At 44.8% G+C, this 15,343-nt stretch overlaps 1 protein-coding gene across 1 annotated transcript in view; it reads left to right on the top strand.

Annotated features, from left to right (window-relative positions):
- The window catches only part of LOC143925199 (integrin alpha-M-like), a 105,154-nt gene that overhangs the window by 54,343 nt on the left and 35,468 nt on the right, over positions 1–15,343 (top strand). The window contains exon 9 of the mRNA XM_077449797.1: positions 12,600–12,750. Within this exon, the coding sequence (XP_077305923.1) occupies positions 12,600–12,750 (151 nt within the window). The remainder of the gene's footprint in view (positions 1–12,599; positions 12,751–15,343) is intronic.

The raw sequence follows: 15,343 nt of genomic DNA, 5'->3' as shown, positions 1-15,343 counted from the left end.
ATCTAGATATAGGAAGGCCCGTAGACGTGGTGTATCTAGATAAAGGAAAGCCCGTAGATGTGGTGTATCTAGATAAAGGAAGGCCCGTAGATGTGGTGTATCTAGATAAAGGAAGGCCCGTAGATGTGGTGTATCTAGATAAAGGAAGGCCCGTAGACGTGGTGTATCTAGATAAAGGAAGGCCAGTAGACGTGGTGTATCTGTATAGTTCCCCATAAACGTTTACTGTACAAAATAAGGTCTGTCAGCATGGACCATAGGGGTGAGTACATGGATTGAAAACTGGCTACAAGGGCGAGTTCAGAGGGTGGTGATAAATGGGGAGTACTCGGAATGGTCGGGGGAGGGTATTGGGGTCCCCCAGGGTTCTGTGCTGGGACCAATCCTATTTAATTTGTTCATTAACGACCTGGAGGAGGGGGATGGGGGAAACAGCTCAATCTCTGTATTTGCGGACAATACTAATCTAAGCAAGGAAATAACTTCTCCGCAGGATGTGGCAACCTTAGAAGAAGATCTGAGCAAATGAATGGGGGGAGGGGCAACTACATGGCAAATGAGGTTCAGTGTAGAAAAATGTAAAATAATGCATTCCGGGGGCAAAAATCTGACTGCAAGGGGGGCGTGGCCTGGACGGAGACCGGGATGGCAGCATAAGCTGAGAGCTCCTGCGTTCCGGGGACTGAATCCTGCTTTTTTGGGGAACCTACACCTAACTACACATGATGAGCAGGTCCACAAGAAGCTCCTCTACCTCCCGTTCTACCGCTGATCCAGGTACGCCTTCTCACAGGAACATACCAGAGTTGTTCCGCTCCCAACGCGTGGCTGCGCTGGCGGCATCACAGGCCCAAGCCTCGGCCTTGCCTGAATCGAATCCCGACGCAGTTATGTCCGGAATTCCGTCCGCGAGCGCGGGACGCGCTCATCCTCCCAGTCTGTTCGACCTGGAAGCGGTGGCAACGGACATTAAAACCACGGTCACTGCGGCTATTGCTGATCTCAAAACGGAGATACATGCGGTAGCCCACCGCATTGATGGGGTGGAACAAGCTACACAGACGCACGCGGCCGCCATTAAACAGGTACAGACTGCCTTTGATTCTCAGCTCTCCCAACTACTGGATATTCATAGGCATGTCGAGGACCTCGACAACCGGGGACGTAGACACAACATTAGGGTGCGAGGGGTCCCTGAAGCTGTTGATCCAGGGTCTCTACAACAAACCATATGTGCGATCTTTAATGATTTGATTGACAGACCGGCGGATTCCCCCATTGACATGGAGAGAGCTCACCGAGCATTGCGCCCCATACCTAGGGAAAACGAACCACCTAGGGACATTATTTGTTGTGTGGTGAATTTTCCACTTAAGGAGGAGATCCTGCGTAAAGCCAGGGAACGGGGCCGTATCCTCCATAACGGTATAGAAGTCAAATTATTCCAAGACTTATCGCAAATTACTCTTCAGAACAGGCGTGCACTGCGCCCCCTCCTGGAGGCGTTAAGAGCCAGGAATATCCAATACCGCTGGAAGTTCCCTTTTGGTCTCTCGGCTTCCGCTAGAGGTCGCTCGGCCCTTCTCCGCACTCCCGAGGACCTGCTGGGCTTCTGCGAACAACTCGATTTACCACGCATCGACCTTCCGGATTGGTATGCCTCTTTTTTCCCCACGGAACCCTGGCTCCCGGTTTCGCTTCACCAGTCGCCGAAAGCCCAAAGACATCGTTCCAGAAGGAATAGACCCGACCCGTCTACACCGAACAGCAACTCGACCCGCCGGGATCAACGCCAACGCAGCCCGGGCTCCCCGCCCTCTCCCTCCAGGAGGAGGGATCGCCTTGAGATCTGATGTCTCCTTCAGGGCTGACTGCCAAATGCGGCTGTTTACGAGGTACTGTTTTTCCTCTGCCCCCTTTGTTGTTGGGTTTTTTTTTATTTTTATTTTTGTTTTGTTTTTTATTTACTCTTTTTTGATCCGGTGCCCTTTTTGGCCCCCAAAGCCCTCCAAGATCCACAGCTCCCTGTGCTGCCCATCGTACTGAAGGTTTCTGGGAACTTATTATTTGCAATGAGACACGCACCATGGGAGGCCGGCGTGGACCCCGGAGCCTTGGAGTCTCACGTCTTGCCTCTGTCATCATCTCCCCCTACCCAGGGTCGGCATGGCTGCCTCGTGACACTCGATACCCGTCCACCCAGCGTTCTGATGCCGTGTCCTCTTTGGTGTAACCTGTCTCTCTATGGGACATGTTGAGTGCTAACTGCCTACCGACTGCATCTCTTCGCCCTTGCTGGCTTATTGACTAACGCTGCTGCCGCGGTTTTTGCACCAAAAGAAAAACATTTTTATAACTTTTTTTTTTTTTTTTTTTTTTCCTTTTCATTCTGTCTGCTCTGTTTTACCTCGCTGAAGGAAGCCTGTAGGACGCCTACTAGCTTAGACATGCTATGTTTAGAATTATTGAAATGTTATGTTTGCCTTTTCCTGGGTTCTAGTGTGGGGACTCCCAAGCTTTGCTCCCCCGCTCCCCTGTGCAGGCTCGAGATCCCAGCTAGTGGGTTCTTGCATCGTAGTGGGATGCACCCTCTGGGCCTCTTCGGCTCATGGGGTGCCTTATCCCACCCTCACTATGGGGCTGCGCAGGTTTTGTCTATGCTATGTGATTTTCCCTAACCCCCCCTCCCCCTCCCTGTCTCCCCCTTCCCCTCTCCCCCCTCCCTGTTTCCCCCCCCTTCCCCTTCCTGTCCCCCCCCTCCCTGTCCCCCCCCCCTTTTTTTTTTTTTCTTTCTTTTTGGTTTCATTTATTTATTTACTTTTATTTTTATTATTTTTGGGGCGCTGTCTGGCAGGATGGTTCATGTGATTTTACAGTTTACACAAGTTTCCTGTTTCTTTGTTTTTGTTTTTGCTGGTCATAGGCCTTGGGCTCTAGAGCCCTGACGTGTTTCTATAATATTGTACCAATGGTTGTGGAGTTGCTCTTCACATAGGTTCCCCTCCTACGCCTATTCTGTTTCAATCTACTTACGATTCCCCCTCCCGGATCGTGACCCTCCTGAAGTTTCCGTCCTTTCCTCCGCTCCCACACAGCGGTCTCACTGAGATCCTGCTGACCTTCCAGACCTCTCTCTCCCTTTAGGTGGCCTAGCTGGCTAGCACCACCTCTGGTTGTTTCCTCTTTACCCCCTGAATCTCTCCTGTCCCTGCTCTTTTTCTGGCTTTATCCCCTTGTTCCTTCCTTATCTGATTCTTCCCTTAATCTTCCTCCTCCTTCTACCCCCTTCCCCTCCCCCCCCCCCTCTTTTTTTTTTTTTTTTTTTTTTTTTTTTTTTTTTTCCTTTTTTCCCCGACCCGGTTTGGATCCGCCCCTGCCCTATTTGGTGACTTCTCGGGCATTCATTCTTGAACAGTTCACATTAGAGTAGTTGTGTGCACCTACCATGCCCCCCCTGACACTGAAGTGTATTTCTCTTAATGTGAAGGGGCTTAACCTTCCCGAGAAAAGGTCGCAAGTCCTTTCTGCACTTTCCAAGCATAGAGCGCACTTTATGTTCCTACAGGAAACCCACTTCCGCTCCGATGCCATCCCCAAATTGTCCAATCATTTGTACCGAACAGTGTTCCACTCCACCAATCCTTCCTCCAAGACTAAGGGTGTCTCCATTCTTGTCTCCAAACATGCTAACTTTCAGGTTTCGGACTCCCTCATTGACCCTGAAGGCAGGTTTATCTTCCTTAAGGGGTCGTATGCCTCCAGACCATGTACTCTTGCTAATATTTATTGCCCCAATGATCACCAGGTCGCCTTTTATAGGAAGGTGTGTGATCTATTAGCCTCTTTCCGGTCCGGCGTAGTTCTTCTGGGAGGTGACTTCAACGTCCCTCTGAATCCCCTTCTGGATTGCTCCACAGGCTCCTCTGCTTTACCTTACAAAGCACTTCGCCAGATCAATCTACAATTACAAGCTTTGTCCCTCCATGATGCGTGGCGCACGCTGTCTCCCTCTGACAGGGACTACACATTTTACTCGGCCCCCCATCAAAAATACTCTAGGATCGATTATTTGTTTCTCTCCCAGTCTGACCTCCCTTGCCTTCAATATGCCACCATTGAACCAATGTTTTTGTCGGACCACCACCCGATCACAGTTACTCTAGCTTTTCCGGAGTCTCTCTCCAGACATAAGACTTGGAGATTGAATCCCTCTCTTCTAAAAGACCCATTGGTCCTGGATAGTGTCCGCATAAGGTTGCGGCAATATTTTCAGGAAAACTCGAGCCCGGAAGTCTCACCAATCTCCTTATGGGAAGCGCACAAATGCGTGATCCGCGGTGAACTAATAGCCCTGGCCACGAAAGCCAAAAAACAAAAGCAGGAGTATGTGAACTCCCTCCTCAGGTCTATCAAATCTTTGGAAGCTTCGCATAAACTGTCCCAAGCGCAGACCACTCTTCAGGCGCTGACCCATAATCGTACTTTACTCCTTCAGGAATTGGGTAGCAGAGCTAGGAGGCGGTACGTTCTTGGCCAGAGGATCTTCTACGAACAAGGCAACAAGTGCGGCCGTCTTCTGGCCCGCGCGGTTCAAACCTCAAAACTATCCTCTGTCATCCACCATCTCCGTACGCCACAGGGGGGTCTTCTGGCCAAGAATGAGGATATCGCCAGGGAATTTGAGCAATTCTATTTCAAACTTTATAATTTAGATTCCCCCAAGCCTTCACAACAGACAGTGGAAGCGCGACTTGCCCGCATTAAGGATTTTCTTTCTGCTTATAGCCCGAAGCCTCTATCCCCCCAGCAGTCATTGGATCTGGAGAGGCCTATCTCTCTTCTGGAACTAACCACTGCTTTGAAGCAAATGAAACCTGGTAAATCCCCGGGCCCGGACGGGTTTTCTCTCCAATATTATACAGCCTTTCTAGACCCACTGGCCCCCAAACTCCTAGACACCCTTAATGCTCTTTCCAATCCCCTTTACAAGCCAAAGAAAATGCTAGTGGCTCATATCACGGTGATCCCTAAAGAGGGTAAGGACCCCTCTCAAGTTGCAAATTACCGTCCGATCTCTCTTTTAAATGTTGATATCAAGGTGTACGCAAAGATTTTGGCCAATAGACTCCTCCCCTTGATTCCCGATCTAGTCTCCTTAGACCAAGTAGGTTTTGTCCCAGGCCGTGAGGCCAGGGATAATACCATTCGCACACTCAACCTACATCATTGGCTAACTTCCACCAACACGGGGGGTTTTTTCCTTTCACTAGATGCTGAGAAGGCGTTCGACAGGGTGGCCTGGGACTATATGCGAGAAGCCCTTGCCGCCCTCGGTCTGGGACATCAAATGCTCTCAAACATAATGGCTTTATACTCTGGTCCCACCGCGGCGGTGAAAGTCAATGGCCACCTGTCGAACGCCTTCCCCATTAGCAATGGGACACGCCAGGGTTGCCCGCTCTCCCCGTTGATCTACATACTTTCTCTGGAACCCTTTCTTAACAGATTAAGAGACAACCCGAACATCCAGGGCATTAGGGTCAAAGGCAGGGAATTTAAGGTTGCAGCATTTGCTGACGACATCTTATTGTCCTTACAATCTCCCCGCATCTCGCTGCCTAACCTCCTCGAGGATTTGGCTCATTTTGGTGCCCTGTCTAATCTCAAGATTAACCACACCAAGTCGCAGGCTCTAAATGTCTCCCTCCCGACTTCAGAGGTGACTCATTGCCAAGATTCATTTCCCTTTCGATGGGAACGGGACTCTTTTACCTATCTTGGCGTCCATATCCCAGTCCGCCTGTCCGATTTATACTTCAAAAATTTCCACCCAACCCTGTTACAATCTCAACAACTTGTTAAGGATTGGATGGGCTTGAACGTATCATGGTTTGGCCGAGCGGCTCTACTTAAGATGATAATACTACCCCGCTTCCTATACCTTATGCAGGCGATTCCTATCTCCCTACCTGCGAGTTTTTTCGCAACCTGCCGTAAAATGTGGTCCACCTTCCTTTGGAGAGGCGCACCGCCCCGCATTAAGTTCGCTAGACTCACTCTCCCTAAATCTAGAGGGGGGATAGGACTACCAGATCTTCAACAGTACCATACCGCCTGCCTGCTCACGAGGATTGCGGACTGGAATGTTCACGCCCTAAAAAAATTGTGGGTGCCCCTTGAGAGTTCCTTTTTCTCGGGTCCACTTCATTTGCTCCCGTGGCAGCCCCGTAAGAACTGGCCCAGCGCCCTAGTAGCTCATCCTCTCATTTATCCTACGTTATCTGCCTCTGGGAAGTTGGGATCGCAGGGTTCTCCGGCCCTCTCCCCAGGCCCCCTGACTTCCTTGCGGGGAAATCCTGATTTCCCCCCTGGGGACTCCGAGGGTTTCTTGCGCAGGGAATGGCCACACGAGGATGTCCTACCGCTTCAGTTCTACTCTAACAACAAACCCCTGTCATATGAGGACATAAAATCCACCTCCAAGTCGTTAGCTTTTTCCTTTTGGACCTATCGACAAATCCGACACTTCCTTTCAACCTGCCCTGACCAGACAGTGTGGACGCGACCCCTCACGCCATTTGAGTCCTTATGTCATCGCAAAACACCACAGAGACACCTAATCTCCTTTCTCTATGCCATTCTCATGGAGACGCCAAGGCAGACTTCCAATCCAGCCCAGGATTCCTGGAATAGAGTCCTACACCCACCCTTATCGACGGAGGAGTGGAGCACTGTTCATGAGTACGCACACAAAGGTTCGCTAAATGTCGCGATTCAGGAAAACGGATATAAAGTGATCACAAAATGGTATAGAACCCCAGCACTTCTTCATAAATTTTCCCCCAATATTACAGACAAGTGCTGGCGTTGTAACTTAGAGGTGGGAACGATGCTCCATGTGTGGTGGGACTGTGGGGTCATTCAGCCTTTTTGGAGGGAGGTCCACAGCCTCATCTTGCATATCACGACCTACACCCTGGACTTTACCCCACACCAATTTCTATTGCACCACACGTCCCTTCCCAGGAAAGTATACTTTAAATCTCTGGCCATGCATATGGTGAACGCAGCGAGGCTCTGTGTACCCAGACATTGGTGCTCTACTACTGCCCCGACGGTTAGGGAATGGTTCGCACAGATTTCCTCCACGAGAGAAATGGAAGAGTTAATCTCTACTGCACATGAAAATATGCACAAATTCTACGCTACCTGGGCTTGTTGGTCTCATTTTGTCACCACAGACCGGTATCGTCAGTATGTCCCTTAGGGTTGCCCAGGGACTACAGCTCGGCTCTCTCTCCCCATTGGGGGGAGGGCAGGGGCGGATCCACCAGTACTTTCCCTCCCCATCCTCCCCCTCCCTTTTTTTTTTTTTTTTTTTTTTTTTATTTTTTTTTTTTTTTATTTTTTTATTTTTTTTTTTTTTTTTTTTTTTTTTTTTTTCTCTCTCCTTTCTCTCTTTCTCTTGTCCCTATGTCTTCCTTCCCTTCTCTTTCTCCAATCCTTCCTCTGTCCTCTCTCTTTCTTTTTCTTTGCCCCCTCCTACCTATATGCCCGCTTTATGGAGAAAAGGGTACCCGAGCGTGCCATAACTAGGGTGCTCTGCTACTCCTTGGAGTTACGAGACTGTCTTGCTCCACCCTCCCCTCGCCTGTCTTACCTTAGGACACAGGCGGGGGGAAGCTTCACAATGCTTACGATCCTTCACCCAGTTATGTTGACAGATTTGTTTTCTTGCTGTGGGCATCTGCTCAATACCTCTGACACCGTTTTTTTTCTTGTTCTGTATTGCCAATGGTACCCTCCATACTTGGATTTTCTGTATTTCTGTAATGTACTGATCTGAGTTGATTACCATGTATTGCCTTCTTTGCTGTATTTTCTTGAATCTAAATAAAATACTTTATGGAAAAAAAAAAATCTGACTGCAATCTATAGACTGGGGGGAGAACCTCTGGGGGGGTCTAGGATGGAGAAGGACCTGGGGGGAGGGGAACCTCTGGGGGGGTCTAGGATGGAGAAGGACCTGGGGGGAGGGGAACCTCTGGGGGGATCTAGTATGGAGGAGGACCTGGGGGTCCTAGTAGATGATGGGCTCAGCAATGACAAGCTGCTGCTAACAAAGCAAACAGAATATTGGCATTAAAAAGGGATCAACTCCAGAGATAAAATGATAATTCTCCCCTCTACAAGACTCTGGTCCGGCCGCACCTGGAGTATACTGTCCAGTTCTGGGCACCAGTCCTCAGGAAGGATGTACTGGAAATGGAGCGACTACAAAGATGGGCAACAAAGCTAATAAAGGGTCTGGAGGATATTAGATATGAGGAAAGGTTGTGAGCTCTGAACTTATTCTCTCTGGAGAAGAGACGCCTGAGAGGGGATAAGATTTCATTATATAAATACCGGACTGGTGACCTCACAATATATAAATACCGGACTGGTGACCCCACGATATATAAATACCGGACTGATGACCCCACAATATATAAATACCGGACTGGTGACCCCACAATATATAAATACTGGACTGGTGACCCCACAATATATAAATACCGGACTGGTGACCCCACAATTTATAAATACAGGACTGGTGACCCCACAATATATAAATACTGGACTGATGACCCCACAATATATAAATACCGGACTGGTGACCCCACAATATATAAATACCGGACTGGTGACCCCACAATATATAAATACCGGACTGGTGACCTCACAATATATAAATACCAGACTGGTGACCCCACAATATATAAATACCGGACTGGTGACCCCACAATATATAAATACCGGACTGGTGACCCCACAATATATAAATACCGGACTGGTGACCCCACAATATATAAATACCGGACTGATGACCCCACAATATATAAATACCGGACTGGTGACCCCACAATATATAAATACTGGACTGGTGACCCCACAATATATAAATACCGGACTGGTGACCCCACAATATATAAATACCGGACTGGTGACACCACAATATATAAATACCGGACTGGTGACCCCACAATATATAAATACCGGACTGGTGACCTCACAATATATAAATACCGGACTGGTGACCCCACAATATATAAATACCGTACTGGTGACCCCACAATATATAAATACCGGACTGATGACCCCACAGTATATAAATACCGGACTGGTGACCCCACAATAGGGAGAAAACTTTTCCACAGAAGGAAGTTTAACAAGATTCGTGGGTACTCATTAACATGAGAAGAAAAGAGGTTTAACCTTAAACTACATAGAAGGTTCTTTACTGTAAGAGCGGCAAGGATGTGGAATTCCCTTCCACAGGCGGTGGTCTCAGTGGGGGGGGCATCGATAATTTAAAGAAACTATTAGATAAGCACCCGAACGACCACAACATACAGGATATACAATGTAATACTGACATATAATCACACACATAGGTTGGACTTGATGGACTTTTGTCTTTTTTCAACCTCACCTACTATGTAACTATGTAACATTATGAATTATTTATAATATGGCCTATACAGGGTTCCCAGAGTCTGTGTGTTTTGGGGGGGGGGGCATGGACTTAAATACAAAGTAACATTATTTTAAGGGTACCCAGGCATACAACTCACAAAGAGTAGTGTTCCCTTAAAATCCAGGGCCCATAATCAGTATTCAAGAGGCTAGCATTCAGTCCTCTCCAAAAGCCCCTGCACAATTACCATTTGTGTAATACTATAAATGTATCCAACAATTACAAGATTTAATAGAAAAAAAACTACCAATATTTTTTTAATACGGTAAATGAATGTGGACCTTGGATTGTGGGCTCCTTGAGGGTAGGGACCAATGTGAGTGTGCACTGTACAGGGATAGGGACAATTGTAGACACTCACTCAGGTTGAACTGGATGGACTGGTGTCTTTATTCAACCTTACTAACTATGTAACTATGTATCTGACAATTACAAGATTTAACAGATAAACACCACCAATTTTATTCATATCGTAAATGCATCTATTAGAAGATTTAACAGAAAAACACTACCAACTAACAGATATACACTACCGTTCCTTTAATACTGTACAGTATCTAACAATTACAATTACAATTATTAAAGGTTTAACAGCAAAACACCACCATTTTTTTTTTTAATACTGTAATAGTATCTGACGATTACAAGATTTAATAGCTAAACACCAATTGTTTTATACTGTAAATTAGTCTAATATAAGATTTAATAGAAAAATGCTACCCATTTTTAATACTGTAAATGTATCTAACAAATACAAGATTTACCAGCTACAGTATTCAATGATTACAAGATTTAATAGAGAAACACTAACATTTTTTTAATACTGTAAATGTATCTGACAATTACAATATTTAATAGAAAAACACTATAACTTTTTTTAATATTGTAAATGTATTAAACAATTACAAGAGAAACACAACCATTTTTTTTAATACTGTAAATGTATCCAACAATTACAAGAGTTAATAGAAAAACACCACAGTTTTTTTTTTATTATTGTAAATGCATCTATTACAAGATGTATCTGATGATTACAAGATTTAACAGATATGCACTACCTTTTTTTTTTAATACTCAATCTGACAATTGCACGATTTAACAGCAAAACACCACCAATTTTGTTATACTGTAAATGTATCTGACGATGACAAGATTTCCTAGAAAAACACTAACTGTAAATTTATTCAACCATTACAAGATTTAACAGTTAAACACCACCATTTTTTATATTGTAAATGCATCTATTACAAGATTTAACAGAAAAACCCTACTGATTATTTTAATACTGTATCTGACATTTACAAGATTTAATAGCTGAACACCAATTGTTTTATACTGCAAATTAGTCTAATATAAGATTTAATAGAAAAATGCTACCCATTTTTAATACTGTAAATGTATCTAACAAATACAAAATTTACCAGCTACATTTTTTTTAAACTGTAAAAGTATTCAATGATTACAAGATTTAATAGAGAAACACTAAAAAAATTTTTAATACTGTAAATGTATCTGACAATTACAATATTTAATAGAAAAACACTATAACTTTTTTTAATATTGTAAATGTATTAAACAATTACAAGAGAAACACAACCATTTTTTTTAATAATGTAAATGTATCCAACAATTACAAGAGTTAATAGAAAAATACTACAGTTTTGTTTTGTTTTTATTGTAAATGCATCTATTACAAGATGTTTTTGATGATTACAAGATTTAACAGATATACACTACCTTTTTTTTTTTTAATACTCAATCTGACAATTGCACGATTTAACAGCTAAACACCACCAATTTTGTAATACTGTAAATGTATCTGACAATGACAAGATTTCCTAGAAAAACACTAACTGTAAATTTATTCAACCATTACAAGATTTAACAGTTAAACACCACCATTTTTTATATTGTAAATGCATCTATTACAAGATTTAACAGAAAACATTACTGATTCTTTTAATACTGCATCTGGTAATTCCAATATTTAATAGCTAAACAACACCAATTATATTATACTATAAATGAGTCTATTATAAAATTTAATACAAAAAACACTGCCCTTTTTTTAATATTGCAAATGTATCTGACAATTACAAGATTTAACAGATAAGCACTTCCAATTATTTTTATCTTGTAAATGCATCTAAATCAAGATTTAACGGCTAAACACCACAATTTTTTTTAATACTGTAACTGTATTTGACGATGACAAGATTTAATAGAAAAACACAAAAAAAAAAAATGTTAGCACTGTAAAAGTATTTAACAATTACAATATTTGACAGATAAACACCGCCATTTTTTAAAATATTGTAAATGCATCTATTACAAGATTTAAAAGAAAAACGCTACTGATTCTTTTAATACTGTATCTGACAATTACAAGATTTAATAAGTAAACACCAATTGTTTTATACTGTAAATTAGTCTAATATAAGATTTAATAGAAAAACGCTACCCATTTTTAATACTGTAAATGTATCTAACAAATACAAGATTTACCAGCTGTAAAAGTATTCAATGATTACAAGATTTAATAGAGAAACACTACAATTTTTTATAATACTGTAAATGTATCTGACAATTACAATATTTAATAGAAAAACACTATAACTTTTTTTAATATTGTAAATGTATTAAACAATTACAAGAGAAACACTACCATTTTTTTTTAATACTGTACACGTAGCTGATGCCTACAAGATTTAACAAGTAAACATCATCACCTATATTGATCACATGATCAGGAACTACTCTAACATACAGATTGTGGATGAGAAGGGATTAAAGGGCACCTGTCATGGGAAGAATGCAGGGGCCCAGTTTGAGAGCATACTACACCACATGCCATCAATGATTCATTTTTCACTTTAACCAATTCCATTGGAGGCACACACGCATTATGTGATTGAGGATGTATAGTATTTAAAGGGCTACATAAAAGAATGCCAGTCATGCTGATCCAGTGGCTTCAGAACTTTCCAAGTCACTGATCTCGCTCTCTGTCCTCACACTTGTATTTGTATAAAGTTGGTCATATGACCCGCTGCGCTCTGACTGTTCTCTCATTGGTATGCAGGTGGGAGATGCTTTCATTGTTCCAAAAGCCTACCAGGAGCTGGTGACTATCGCCTCCCCGAAGCCAGAGGATCACCTTCTCCAGGTCGATGACTTCTCCATCCTTCAAAGTTTCCAGAGGACGCTGCAGGACAAAATCTTCGCCATTGAAGGTAACAGACAGCGGAGGAGCGAATAAGAGCAGGTTAAAGGAGGACCCCAGTCCCTCTATTATATATACAGTCCAATGAGAGCACCAAGTACACAAGATTTGATAATAAAAGTGGTTCATAGCAGAAAAAAAATCCAAAGTATTTCGAGGGCCAAGTAGACTCCACCCCTTCAACAGTGCCCAGAATTTTAGATTGTGCTTAGTGGACTCTATACTTGGGGGTTTCTGCTTGGAGCAGTTTCAAGAGGCAGGTTAACAGGTCTAAGTGATGTCTGCCCATCTGAGTCCACTAATCACAGTCTTCAGTCACGACAAAGGGTGAGTCTGGCCCCCGAAACACATTTCTGTTTCTGCTATGAACCAATTTTATCATTAAAAAATGTTGGACTCTTGAATGTTTGCTTGATGTCGGCATTGGGCTGTATATATCTGGGTTACCCCAGTTTTGAGCGGGGTCACCATTTTGTGAAGCTGGTGTGCCCAGTGATAATTTGTTTGAAGCATTGAGAATCGGTATCCAGCGATCCGTATTCACTTCTGTTTGGTGTAATTCCTTCTCTGTATCCTCCTCTTTCTGCATCCCCTTTATCTGTCTCCCCTTCTTATCACATTGATCCTCACTCTCCTCTCTCCAACCCTCTATCACCCTCTCATCTCCACTCCTCCCTTCATCCTCTATCACCCTCTCCACTCCTCTATTCATCCTCTATCACCCTCTCACCCCCACTCCTCACTTCATCCTCTATCACCCTCTCCACTCCTCTCTTCATCCTCTATCGCCCTCTCACCTCCATTCCTCCCTTCATCCTCTATCACCCTCTCCACTCCTCTCTTTATCCTCTATCACCCTCTCACCCCCACTCCTCTCTTCATCCTCTATCACCCTCTCCACTCCTCCCTTCATCCTCTATCACCCTCTCACCTCCACTCCTCTCTTCATCCTCTATCACCCTCTCCACTCCTCTATTCATCCTCTATCACCCTCTCCACTCCTCTATTCATCCTCTATCTATTCATCCTCTATCGCCCTCTCACCTCCACTCTCTCTTCATCCTCTATCACCCTCTCCACTCCTCTCTTCATACTCTATCACCCTCCTCCACTCCTCTATTCATCCTCTATCACCCTCTCACCTCCTCTCTTCATCCTCTATCGCCCTCTCACCTCCACTCTCTCTTCATACTCTATCACCCTCTCCACTCCTCTATTCATCCTCTATCACCCTCTCACCTCTCTCTTCATCCTCTATCGCCCTCTCACCTCCACTCCTCTCTTCATCCTCTATCACCCTCTCCACTCCTCTCTTCATCCTCTATCACCCTCTCACCCCCACTCCTCACTTCATCCTCTATCACCCTCTCCACTCCTCTCTTCATCCTCTATCGCCCCCCTTCATCTCTATCACCCTCTCCACTCCTCTCTTTATCCTCTATCACCCTCTCACCCCCACTCTCTCTTCATCCTCTATCACCCTCTCCACTCCTCCCTTCATCCTCTATCACCCTCTCACCTCCACTCCTCTCTTCATCCTCTATCACCCTCCCTCTCCACTCCTCTATTCATCCTCTATCACCCTCTCCACTCCTCTATTCATCCTCTATCGCCCTCTCACCTCCACTCCTCTCTTCATCCTCTATCACCCTCTTCCACTCCTCTCTTCATACTCTATCACCCTCTCTCCACTCCTCTATTCATCCTCTATCACCCTCTCACCTCCTCTCTTCATCTCTATCGCCCTCTCACCTCCACTCCTCTCTTCATACTCTATCACCCTCTCCACTCCTCTATTCATCCTCTATCACCCTCTCACCTCCTCTCTTCATCTCTATCGCCCTCTCACCTCACTCCTCTCTTCATCCTCTATCACCTCTCCACCCTCTCTTCATCCTCTATCGCCCTCTCACCTCCTCCTCCTTCTTCCTCTATCGCCTCTCACCTCCACTCCTCCCTTCATCCTATCACCCTCTCAACTCCACTCCTCTCTTCATCCTCTATCGCCCTCTCACCTCCACTCCTCCCTTTCATCCTCTATCACCCTCTCCACTCCACTCCCCCTTCATCCTCTATCACCCTCTCCACTCCTCCCTTCATCTCTATCACCCTCTCCACTCCTCCCTTCATCCTCTATCACCCTCTCCACTCCTCTCTCCAACCCTCTATCACCCTCTCACCTCCACTCCTCTTTCATCCTCTATCATCACCCTCTCACCTCCACTCCTCTCTTCATCCTCTATCACCCTCTCCACTCCTCTCTTCAACCCTCTATCACCCTCTCACCTCCACTCCTCTCTTCATCCTCTATCACCCTCTCCACTCCTCTATTCATCCTCTATCACCCTCTCACCCCCACTCCTCTCTTCATCCTCTATCACCTCTCCACTCCTCTCTTCATCCTCTATCGCCCTCTCACCTCCATTCCTCCCTTCATCCTCTATCACCCTCTCCACTCCTCTCTTCATCCTCTATCACCCTCTCACCCCCACTCCTCTCTTCATCCTCTATCACCCTCTCCCACTCCTCTATTCATCCTCTATCACCCTCTCCACTCCTCTTCTTCATCCTCTATCACCCTCTCCACTCCTCTATTCATCCTC

Source organism: Lithobates pipiens, unplaced genomic scaffold, assembly GCF_037356315.1.
Source record: "Lithobates pipiens isolate NorthernLeopardFrog02 unplaced genomic scaffold, aLitPip1_a1.2 Scaffold_22, whole genome shotgun sequence".
NCBI lineage: Eukaryota > Metazoa > Chordata > Amphibia > Anura > Ranidae > Lithobates > Lithobates pipiens.
This window is presented reverse-complemented; position numbering and strand designations above follow the sequence as displayed.